The sequence below is a fragment of the Puma concolor genome, chromosome C2, assembly GCF_028749965.1.
Source record: "Puma concolor isolate L17-30 chromosome C2, mPumCon1.1.hap2, whole genome shotgun sequence".
In the NCBI taxonomy this organism is placed as follows: domain Eukaryota; kingdom Metazoa; phylum Chordata; class Mammalia; order Carnivora; family Felidae; genus Puma; species Puma concolor.
The window spans coordinates 81,317,652-81,330,495 of NC_141675.1; the positions used below are offsets into that span (position 1 = coordinate 81,317,652).

Here is a 12,844-nt window from a genome sequence, read left to right on the forward strand (position 1 = left end):
CAGTCACTTCTTAAAAGTGTTTACTTGCTTCCACACTGATTAATTTTGTCCCCTGATTCATTTTGTCCCCTGCATGGCTCTTGGTCATCACCAGAGATTTGGGTGGTTTGCTCTGGGTGAATAAGCTTGATGATTTGCAAACACTTTCCTGTTTTATTTTCAATGGTGTTATTATCACTAAAGGATGTCTGAGAAATCTTTAAGTCATTTTGTTCTTAACCATGGTGTCCTAGTTTTTTGTTTGTTTGTTTTTTCGTGTTCAAATAAGACACCAGGGGCTGTTGTAATTATTAAACTGATTGACTGTTACTTTCGTGATTGAGTAAATAGGATGAAATGAATAGATGGCTGTCTTTTCAAAGTAAGGCATGTCTTCTGCATAGCTGGAAACTTCGGTTTTATTTTGCAGTTAAAAGTGACAGCTTAAAGGAACACTCCAATGTTATGTAAGTCACCGTGTCTAATTACAAAGCGTAGTAAATCACTAAAAACTTTCATCTCAAATACAATGAAAAATGTAGCAATCAGCAAAGAACTTGACAAGCAAGAGGAACACAGAAACAGTGTTTCTCATTTGAATATATATAGGATAGTAAAACTGAGTAGTGCACTCCTTGTTTCATGCTTTACTTTTCTATCTGCAAAGAAAAGCTAGTGTTTCAACCTCTCTGTGTGTATTATAAAGTCAGGGAAATGAAGTCATGAACTTAGACCCTTTGCAAGAAAATGGTGTGTAAGTCTGATAAAGTACAATCTCCGTTCCTGAAAACATACACTGTAAGCCCTTAATTATGGCATTATTCTAAACTGACTTCTAGCTAACAGGGCAGAAAATCATGGAAATCAGAGAGGGAGGGACAAACTTTGTGGCCTATCCACCAGAAACAAACGTCTTACTCTAAGCTTGTTTCCGGGTGGTTTCTTCCCAAAGAAATCTGCATTCGGCCACAAGCACCGTCGGTAGGAAGTGAATAATTATATGGCCACAAAGATTTGGATTCTGACTGCTGACCTAGATGCATTAGGAACAAACTCGAGGCCATGAGGGAAAAGACACTGCCCTGCCACGAAAACGTGTATGTGTTTGTTTTAAGGAAGTAGGAGCTCATTAATAAACTTTCCAGCTAGGTGTGAGCTACTGAGTATTACTCACTGCCTTATGAGTGACAGGACTGGCTATTCTGCTACTAGTTCCCATAAAAGCTGAAGCTAAAAGCACAATCCCACCTACCAAAACAAAGCAGAGCACAGAGTAAAGGTCATAGAGATTATTTGCAGATGCACCATGACATTTAGTCTGCAGTAGTGTGTAAAGACATGAAGCCGATTTGAAGGCAGGCTTCCTTCAGCATAAAAGTCAACAGTTAGGCGCATTTGAATAAAAAGAGGTATCTTCTGAAAGTGCTTTTTACTGGAAAATATTTTGCATTTATTCTTTCAATAAATATTTCCCGAGCAGCCACTGTGGTTCACACGCCGTTGCAGACTGAGACCCGGTGATGAACGAGATACAATCTCTCATAGATTTATGGTGTAGCAGAAAAGACCGATATTTAATATATATATATATATATATATATATATATATATATATATATATATTTGTACAAATAATTTCAGTTATAATGATGCGATGTCGAGGGAAAGTCCGAGCAGTAAGACCGTGTGAAACAAAGGGGAATGCCTACCTGGGTGAAGAGGGCTTCTCCTGGGGAGAATGGCATTGAGCTAAAACTACAAGACGAACTAGGATACAGCCCGCCAGTGGGAGGGGGCTGCGGACTGAAGGAGTCTGCCTTTGAAAAACTTGAGGAGTGCCTGTTTGCAGGTTGTTTAGTGAGCAAAGGAGAGAGTTTCAAATAGTGTGGCGAGGCCACTGGCAAGACTCGGGATGGGGGGGGTGCTTTACTCTAAGACAGTTGGGACCTGCCCATGGTCTTCAACTTGAGAGAGACATGATCTCATCTACACTGAGCTGCTGGTGGCAGGCTCCGAGGAGCTGGGTCTCTCACTGTCTGCAGTTATGCACAGTCTAAGAATGGTTAGTTTTATATCCTGTCCTTAAAATGGACAACTGTTTTTTGTTGTTGTTGTTGTTTTTAAGATCTAGAATGGTATGCTTTCATTGAATGTAAGTTTTAGATAAAAATTCCAGGCAGAAATCTGAGGGACTCAGATTTACATGCAATTGGAATGAAAGATAAGTAAGCAAGCGGGTTCTCAAGCCAGATTTACCAGTTTCTCATTCGGGCTGTGTCGCTTACTACCTTGAGCAAGTTACTTAATCTTGCGGGGCTTCGGTTTCCTCATCTATAAGTTATGTATAAAACATGGGATGATAATGCCACCTAGCTCATGAGGATTAAATGAATGAGCAGAACTTGAAGACTCTAAAAAACATAGGTAAGGACTCAGAAAGATTATTCGTAGTAGAAGTAGTAGCTACTATTCTTTTTGTAGACAGGATTGGATATGGATGCTCCATACGTTTCAGACTTTTAAAACTTTTGAATGGTCACTGTTTACTGAAACGGCTGTGTCTTCAGTTTCACATCATGGTAAACAAAGCTATCCTCTGTTATACAATGATAATCACATTTAATCACTCCAGCTGATCGAAGTCATGATTTCTGATATGGCTTACACAGATATATTACAAAAATTATTTTTAAATACCTTAAACTCATTTTAAAAACCAATGAAACATTATCGATGATCTTCTAAAATCACCATGGTATGCTTTCCATATAAGTGACCTGACCTTCACTGAAAATTTTCATTACTATGTACTCTCTTCCTTTCACGTTACCACTTCTGCTAAATAAAGCTATCAAAATAGTGATTGTGAGAGGCTGAAAATGTCTTCAAACATATTTTTTCCAACTTTGAAAAAATTGGAACTCTGTATATTTTTCCTTAATATCCGCATCTAGAAGTGATTGAATTTAGAATTATGCCTTTCTGCTAAGCCCCATGCCGCCTTGGTATGTTGATGGTGACAAAGCCCTTTGAAGAATTTAGATGCTCGTGATTATAATTTTGCTCATTTGTCATTACTGAAAAGGAGTACTGACTGAAATAAGAACCTGAAGTTTATTTTTTCTTGGTTGAGCTCTCCACAGTGTGAATTCAGTAAATTTAGGCTGAGTTTTAACCTCAACATGGTCCACCACCTGGATTTGCAAATGCTGTTGTCCAGTGTTTTTCGGCATTGCTGTCCACCTGATCAGCCAACTGTGTAGTTATTCATCTCACCTGAGGTTGTCTGGCATTGGCTTTTAGGGAGCTCTTTCCTGAGTTACGGAATCTCGGGCCTCAAAGGAATCTCGGCACTTTGTGTCAGACCATAAAGCATTCTAGTAAACTCTCTGCCTGCTGCCAGAAGTTCCTGTGCGCTTAGGTGCTTTATTCTTACAGGCTGTTTATTGTAAGGTGTGAGTACACTTTACCTCGAAGCATGTGCTTTGGGGGATCATTTGGAAGATAAAAGAAGCGAAATATTTTACAAGGAACAAAATCTGGTCTTGAGAAAAATCAGATGCTGAATATATTCTTAAGGTTGAAAGATGGTACTTCAACTTGACGTTGTTATACAAATATCTTCTTGGCTGCGAATGGAGCATTTTAACTCAGTTGTGTTCAATTCTAGCATAAAACAAGCTATCATTCTTTCAGGTGAGGCAGGCAGTAGAGCACTAAAAAATGACAAGCATTTCTCCCTACGGCAGTGCTTGTTGAAAAGTCACCATCCTGCTGATATTTGGGGATGAAGTGTAGAACTGTCTACTAGAGCATATTCGAATGAATGCTTTGTAAAGCCAGGGTCACAAGGAAAACTGCTTTCTTTTCCCAGGAGGGGCTTTAGAATGTTCACAAGAGCTCCTTCAGGAAACCCAAGGTGAAAGGTTTAATCAGCTGAGGAAAGTGTATGCATGCTGCTGATTTCTAGGTTTGGCTTGGTAAATCTGGATAAATAAAAAAGCAGGTTATCTCATGTTTTGAAAGTAATCTCATGGCACTTTAATATAGCTTTGTGGAGGAGTGTGGTCATCTTTCAGAATGCTAGAATTGAGGCACCTTTTATGTTTGATCATGAGATTCAGTCTCCTTGTAGGAAACTAAGGTCCAGGTGGTTCATGTACCTTGCACAGAGTTTTCAGCACACTAGTGGCAGTGTTGGAACTTAGACCCCACATCACCAAGTCTAGGTTCCAAGTTCTGTTCCATTACTAGGATCCATTCAGGAATGGTAAGTGCTAAAGAGTATTCAATTCCCTTCCCTAGCCTTGTCTAATAATCAGTCAAAGATTATAAATATCATTTCTTCCAAATGAAATTTGGGCAACTTATTGTTTCCTGTGACAAGGAAACATTTAAAAATGTGTTTAATGTTTACTTATTTTTGAGTGACAGAGAGAGAGAGAAAACGAGTCGGGGTGGGGCAGAGAGAAAAGGAGACAAAATCCAAAGCAGGCTCCAGGCTCTGAGCTGTCAGCACAGAGCCCGATGTGGGGCTTGAACCCATGAGCCGTGAGATCATGACCCGAGCTGAAGTCAGAGGCTTAACTGACTGAGCCACCCAAGCACTCCTCAATGGAAGTAAATTAATTTCGATTACATATCCTGACAGCAACCTCTCCTATTCCTGATTTGGCTTTCATTCCTTTTCTTCTTATTTTTTGAATTAACCTCTTGCCATAGACTGTTAGCTCTTGTTGCCATGCTGCCATAAATTAGCTATTACGGATGGTAATGTCTAGTAAATAGAACTTATAACATGTCTCTTATAAATTGGAGGAGAAAGTTTTCAGAAACACAAATTATGTCTAAGTCCCTCTTTCCATTGCACTGGTCAAATGACTTGATGGGGATCCTTTTTTTTTTTTTTTTTTTTTTTTTGATGCTAAATTCTTTTATAGGAAAGTACTTATTACATTGTCAGCCTTAAGTATAAACCCAGGTATTCAATATTGAGTTTTATTTTCAGTGATATATACTGACACAGTATTGCTGAGCAGATGAGAAGAAAATTTAGGTTCATATTATTTTCAGAGTTTAAGATCATTTAACAGTGTAACCCAGGGGGAAAAAAATAGATGAAACTAAATAGGGATTGCATTTATAGGGCACTCTTACAGCAGTGTCCACTCAGGAAAAAAAAATCTAATCTTCTGTATTTTAATTCTAATAATCCATCCAAACTGAAGTTTAGTGAAGAAACAAATCAGAGCCTATAGATGGCTATGAGAATGTGAAGGGTATAAGAGAGGAGAAAAACAAGAAAATACTTTTATCTGTATTTGGTAATACTACTTATCTAAACTTACTCTTTCCTAATGGTAAAAGCAAGCAGTTTAAGATTCAGCCCCTGGGTATCCCTACACTAATCATGACAGCTCCATGTTTCAGAACACCCCCAATTTGTTCTGTGATTACCAGGAGTATAAGTCTCTGTGACCAAGGTGTGTTTCATCCTTTCTGCGGTCAGATCAACTAGTGTGCGATGAAACTGAATATATTCCAGTTACAGATGCTGGTAAAAAACCTAGGGTCCAGGTGGTGAGTCTTCTGTTTCAAAGTTATTTTATAGGAAATGATGCATCTGTTTGAATTCAGAGGAAATCAGTTGTTTTCAGGCTTACAGTAGACTTCAGACAAGTTGTGTTCATTTTGCCTTTCAGGTTTTGTGGAAACAAGGCTGTCTCCTCTTTCAGACATGATAGGGTAGATATATGACATTTTTTATTCATTCATTCATGCATGCATGCATTCATTCATTCATCGAGTGTTTACAGAATATATTAAGTTTATTTCAAAATCAAGATGCCTCACGGTTTAGAAAGGGACAATCTAGTTTCTATTTCATTTCAAATATGCTAATAGTTCTTATTATATGAGAACACATGGGACATAGACGACCCCATACAGTTCTTCTAAGTGCAGTTTTTTGACTGATGTGCAAGTGCCATGTTCTAACTTTTCACACTCTTTTACTGGTCACTGTAAATAGGCATTACATGAACATCCAAGAATAACACAAGATCCCCACCCCTTATATTCATGGAATTATAGTAAAGAAGGGGCACAGGCATTGCTCCATTCATCCCATAAGCTTCCCTTTGTGGAAAATAAGGTATAAATATTGTTCTCATTAACCTGGTACAGAGCTAGCTTCATGGGCATACAAGGTATGTAGTAGCAAAGGGTGCTGTGCTTTGTTTATTGCTCTGCTATCACCATTTTTTTAATGTTTATTTATTTTTTTTAATTTTATTTTGAGAGAGAGAGACAGAGAGGGAATGGGGCAGGGGTGGGGGTGGGGGTTGCAGAGAGAAAGAGAATACCAAGCAGTCTCGGGACTGACAGTGGGGCTCGAACTCAGGAACCATGAGATTGTGACCTGAGCTGAAATCAAGAGTCAGACTCCTAACCAACTGAGCTAGCCAAGTGCACCACCATTTTGAAACTTAATAATTTATGAACAAGAGGGCCTGTATTTTCATTTTGCACTAAGTCATGCAAATTATTTTGCTGATCTGGCCTATGGAGGACTTGCTCTTCTCGGCAATGTTGATCTGCCCCTCAGCCTCCAATGCTGCTCTGTCCACATGTCCACTCTCTTGTCAAATCAAAGAGGCAAATAAGAAACTTCTCTCGTTGTTGTTAACTAAATGCTTTTTAAATTAACTTCAAAAGGACTGTTTCCCATGGCAGGTTTATGACATTGATTTTTAATAAAGTTAAGCAAAGTATCCAAGTAGATTTCCTTTCATGGAATTCTTTGGGTTTGTTCTTGTTTGTATTTTTGGCTAATTAATTTAAAGTTAGTAGTGCTGGGGGGCGCCTGGGTGGCGCAGTTGGTTAAGCGTCCGACTTCAGCCAGGTCACGATCTCGCGTTCTGTGAGTTCCAGCCCCGCGTCGGGCTCTGGGCTGATGGCTCAGAGCCTGGAGCCTGTTTCCGATTCTGTGTCTCCCTCTCTCTCTGCCCCTCGCCCGTTCATGCTCTGTCTCTCTCTGTCCCAAAAATAAATAAACGTTGAAAAAAAAATAAAGTTAGTAGTGCTGGTTTTGTACTTTAGATTTTTTTTTAAGACAATTGAGTATACTACTTGGTTATGTTTCTTTAAAGTAACATTTAAGAAAGGTTTGCATTGAAATGTGTTTTTCCATTTTTATCTTGGATAGTGAGCAGCTCTTTGTCTAAACCTAAGAATTCCAGCTTTATGATGCATAAAGAAACCTAGGCAGTGGACGCACACTCTGTTGTTATTAAGTAAAATTTTTCACCTAAACTGACTGGAATTAAAAATGATGACATTTAAAAGCCCAGCCATCAGCACCCACAGTGCTGTTAATGACTGGGAATAAGGCTTCTGTTTCTTTAGAACCACCCATTATGTTCAGCCTCACCGCAGTCCCAGGGGTCTCCTAGGTGCCTCTGAGGTGAATGCATTTTCCCTTTCTCTTAAGTCCTTAGCGAAGTGCTGAGTGTTTGCTCACTGGCTTTTAAAGCTGGTCCCAAAACTTTTCTCTTTACATATATTGAAAAAAAAAAAAAAAAAGAGTTTTCAAAGGGCTATGTTTCTTTGTTCTCATCCAAGCCCACAATTAGCTGAAGTTCCAATTCTGCATAGCTGGAAGGAGGAGGGAAGGGTGGCTCAACAGGCATTTTACTGCCTGTGAGAAAGTGCTCGGCCCAGTTTCTTTGTCCTTTATGTCAGGGCCCGCCGCTTCCCTAATTGTACTGCTGTAGGGAAGCACGTGCCTCTGGGAGCATTATCTGATTCCTCCCGGACGTTCAGGAGGGCTTTGCATGCTGACCCTTAACTTGAACACAAATAATATCTTTTCAATCCCATTCCTCCTCTGCTGCTGCAGGCTTGGATGCCTGGGGACTTTGAATTCAGCCTGGGGGTGGGGGGGTGGACGCTTTGTGGGGCCTCGGGGTTTTATTTTCTTCTCCCCTCCTCATCTCACCTGCAGTCCTGCCTCACCTGTCAAGAGGGGAGAGCTGAAGATGGAAAGAAGGAGGGGGGGATAGGAGCTGCCGAAGTCAGAGGGGAGAGGAGGCAAGACAAACAGCTGCTCTTGTCAGCATGGGGATAAGTGTCAAGAGATTAATAGTTATTTGAAGAGCAAATGGGGACGTGGCATTCGGCAGTGGAATGCGAAAGTATAAATGTAATGGAATGGGCATGCGGCCTTTAACATTTAGACAGATGCTCTCTGGACTGAAGGGAATGGCAGAGTTCTTCGCTTCTCCCCCCGCCATGTGAAATACCAAAAGTTTGGTTAAATAATTTAGTTTCATTAACATTTTTGTCAAGCGTCTATTGCTTTTGTAAGTTTGTTCTTCTCCATCGTTTTACTGGGGCTAGGACTCTCAGAGTTCTTTTTCCAGGGAGGAGCCAGTCTCCTGGGTGCCCACAAGACTGTTTTTTCTCTTCTTGCTTTTGCTTGGTTTCCCCTTCACTCCCTTGAAGAAACAATGAGATTAACCTGTACAAGCAAACCTGTCCCATACAGTGGTTGCCCCTTCTGGAAATGTGTCCAGTTTGACTCAAGTTTAGGAATGACTTGAATTATCTCCTCAGGCTGACAGGTGTGATGGTGCTGGGCAGGGCCCTAGACTCAGAGTCAGAAGATTTGGTTTCATAATTCCCACTCTTTGCTTATTAGCTGATGCTTGAGCAAATCACTCCCCCTCTCCGATAGTAATAGTTTTTTTTTTTTTTTTTTTGCAGATTAAATGAAAAGTTAATCCATTCTTTCCGTACATGCAGATTTAATGAAAAGTTAATTCATTCTTTCCATACACCATGCACAGAATGCCTACTGTAACCATTTGCACAGAAGGCATAAAACATTAGGCAGCGGAGTTACCCGAACTAATGTGCGCCTCAATTACATCAAATATAGAATGTTTATTATAACTAAGTGATATTTCTCTTACACATGTTCTACTCTGGCAAAGAACAAACTGCTGCAAAGAAAATGAAAGAACAGAGGAAAAATTAGGCTGTGTTTGGATGGTATACTAGCATGTTACTTTTAAAAACATATAGGTGACTCACCCTTACCTTGCTACCGATGCTTCGCCAGTCTTGATGAACTGAGACCTTGGTCGGGGGTTGGGGGGCACTCTTGGTACCCTGGGACAGAATTTAGATAATAAGACTACAAGGAAATTTGGAGAACATCTGCTTTTGTTCCATCTGAAACAATTTGATGCTCACATCCCTTTTATAACATATCTATCCAGTGATCATTCTCATTCTGAATAACATGGCAGGAGAGGGGGGAAAGTAGCATGTGGTATTCATTTATTTTAAAGATATTCTATACACCTACTAAACACTGGACATTTCTGCCCAGTTTGTTAATGAGCATGTATTCCATATTTTCTTTAATTCAAATATAGTTGCCACACAATGTTACATTCATTTCAGGGGTACAATATGGTGATGTCAAGTCTATACCTTATGCTATGCCCACCACACATGCAGCCACCGTCTGTCACCATACAATGCTACCTCAGTATCGTTGTATATATTCTACGTTTAGTTGCTCTTCAGGAGACCACAGTCTCCCAAGGCTGCACCCTTACAAGGCACGCACAGGCCTCAGACTTCCCTTGCTGTTTCCGTGTATCGCAAATTGGTCCCTTTACTTGAAACATGAAGTTTCATAGACCCAAGGTGGATTTCTGGACAACGTATGCACCAAATGACGCCTTTTCGGAGCAATGATGGGCAGCTGAAATGGCTAACTCTGGGGTTTCTGGGTGTCCTGCAGCCACAGTACACGAACCTGGGGCTCCTGAACAGCATGGACCAGCAGATTCAGAACGGCTCCTCGTCTACCAGCCCCTACAACACAGACCATGCGCAGAACAGCGTCACGGCACCGTCGCCCTACGCGCAGCCCAGCTCCACCTTCGATGCCCTGTCGCCTTCCCCCGCCATCCCTTCCAACACCGACTACCCGGGCCCGCACAGCTTCGACGTGTCTTTCCAGCAGTCTAGCACCGCCAAGTCGGCCACCTGGACGGTAAGAGCCCCGGGCACCTGTGTGCCCTTAAACCTGACCCTTGCCTCCAAGGGTGGTCTTCATTGCCCACCCCCTTCCCCCCAGGGACTTTTCAACTCTGTCAAGGCTTAGAGATTCATTTCACAGTTTCTCCCTGTCCTCCAAGGACATTGTGGTTTTGAGTATTTAACACTGAACCAGAGAACGAAAAAGTACCATTGAGTGGGCAAAGCCCTGATCTGGGAACCAAAGTCCTGTGTTCTGGCTGGCACGTAGTAATTTCAGCGAATCTGTTCTCCCCCTCCCGGCTGTCAGGGGTCCTTGGTGTAAAAGTTTTTGGAAAGCTATAAAGCAGTATGCCAACAAGAAATATCATAGTCGTAGGATGCGTATTTGCATTTACCAGAATGTAGGATAGTTACCAGTCTCCTTATTTTAAAGAAGTAAATGCCATATTAATATGTGGCTAAAAAATAAAATCACAGGCATGGGGTAATAAGAAATATAAATTTCATTTATTAAGGAAGGGCTAAATTTGTTTATACGTGTAGGTTCTATAACACAAATCGTAACTTATTGATACAAATAGATTTATCACCTTTATAATTTTCCCCCAAAGACGCTTCTAAAACTGTACATCAGAGTCCTGAATTAGTCCAAAGACATTATGATTAAAAATGTTGAAAAAAAGAACTTTACATATGTAACTTTTCCAAGAAAATATGGAAATATTTTCAAAAATTAAAAAGGTACAAGAATGTTTATTCTATTTAAAAGTTCATATTGTTGGGGCGCCTGGGTGGCGCAGTCGGTTGGGCGTCCAACTTCAGCCAGGTCGCGATCTCGCGGTCCGTGAGTTCGAGCCCCGCGTCGGGCTCTGGGCTGATGGCTCGGAGCCTGGGGCCTGTTTCCGATTCTGTGTCTCCCTCTCTCTCTGCCCCTCCCCCGTTCATGCTCTGTCTCTCTCTGTCCCAAAAAAATAAATAAACGTTGAAAAAAAATTTTTTTAAAAGTTCATATTGTTAATGTATTATAAATAAGGTTTGTATATAAGGGAGGAGATGTACAAGGCTGGTTTTAATTGCTTGATCAAAGAATGGCCAATACCAAAGTGGCATGCATGTTTTTCAAACAACTTAATATTTGCATGGATTCTAAAAGCACTTCGAAATATCATCCTCTTATTGAAAAATAGCTTTAGAATGGTTTTAACAGGTTTTTTTTTTTCCTCTTTGGCAAATAGCTTTCTTTGGAAAGTGTTTTACTTCTGTATTATAGCATCTAGTTCGCTATTGCTTTAATCCAGCTGTATATGGTTCATAAAACAATCTACATTTATAAGACTATATCCCCATGTAATTTCACATGTGTTCCCTCATTTTGTCTTCACTTCTTTGTGAGCTAAGTAGGATGAGCTGTATACTTCCCATTTCACTACTAAGGAAAGCCAAGAATGTGGAGGTTAAATGACATCCCTAAACGGACAGAGGCTTCTGTGTAACAGGACCTATTTCTGATTCTGACCTGCCCCACCAGATTGTGTTCTTTCTTTTTCATTTTTTCTAATTAAAATTTTTTTCAATGTTTATTCATTTTTTGAGAGAGAGAAAGAGAGAGAGAGAGAGAGAGAGACTGAGTGTGAGTCGGGGACGGGCAGAGAGACAGGGAGACACAGAATCTGAAGCAGGCTCCAGTCTCTGAGCTGTCAGCACAGAGCCTGACTCGGGGCTTAAACTCAGGAACGCTGAGATTGTGACCTGAGCTGAAGTTGGACACTTAACTGACTGAGCCACCCAGGCACCCCTCTTTCTTTCTTTTTCTACCGTTCCACATAAGGATGTTCAACACTTGCCTAAAATTTTATTTTAGTGCTTTTCTTTCATGATTGGAGAAGCGGTTCTGTCATGGTTCATATTTCAAACATAAAGTCTAACTATGAGCCTACAATTTGATCTTTTTTCCATGTGTTACTCACCAACTGTGTTATAATCATGAGTGTCTTTTATATTAATAATCCTGGAGGTGGACACTAACGGTGAGTAAACTTAGAGTTCATAGGCCTTAATAAATATTGGTTGATCAATCTAAGTAATACTTTGCTGAAGATCTGCCCGACTAACCATTTTATAAGGGGAGCAAAATGTGCTTTAGAATAGGGGTTGCTGGGGCGCCTGGGTGGCGCAGTCGGTTAAGCGTCCGACTTCAGCCAGGTCACGATCTCGCGGTCCATGAGTTCGAGCCCCGCATCAGGCTCTGGGCTTATGGCTCAGAGCCTGGAGCCTGTTTCCGATTCTGTGTCTCCCTCTCTCTCTGCTCCTCCCCCGTTCATGCTCTGTCTCTCTCTGTCCCAAAAATAAATAAACGTTGAAAAAAAAATTTTAAAAAAAAAAAAAAAAAAAAAAAAAAAAAAAAAAAAGAATAGGGGTTGCCGATTGGGTGTTCATAATCCCTGATCTCCAAGGCTAACAGTTTTTTGTTTGCATACCCAGGCCAAGCTCTGCTGTGTTAGGAATAAGCACATCTGAAGGGCTGATGGGCATATGGAGACCACTTAATGATTGCTCACTTCCTTTCTAAAATGGTTTAAAAACCATGGTGATAGATCTTGTTGCAAGTGGAACATTAAATCAGCCACCCTTTGCCTCCTGTATCACCTCCCATACAGAAGTCTTAAGGTTTATTTTTTTTAGATTCAACACAATTCTGAACCATCAAAGCCCCTCTCTAGGACAAGTAAATTGTCCCACACACACACGCACACACACGCACACACACACATAAGGTTGGGGATGTATGCCTAAGTGGCAGGTTAAA

The 12,844-nt window shown here is 40.7% G+C and overlaps 1 protein-coding gene across 10 annotated transcripts in view; it reads left to right on the forward strand.

Moving 5' to 3' along the window:
• Window positions 1–12,844, forward strand: part of TP63 (tumor protein p63) — a 231,378-nt gene that overhangs the window by 136,828 nt on the left and 81,706 nt on the right. For all 10 annotated transcript variants that reach the window (XM_086674985.1, XM_025913225.2, XM_086674988.1 and 7 more), the window contains one exon: window positions 9,797–10,051. In XM_086674985.1, coding sequence (XP_086531111.1) covers window positions 9,797–10,051 — 255 coding nt within the window. The remainder of the gene's footprint in view (window positions 1–9,796; window positions 10,052–12,844) is intronic.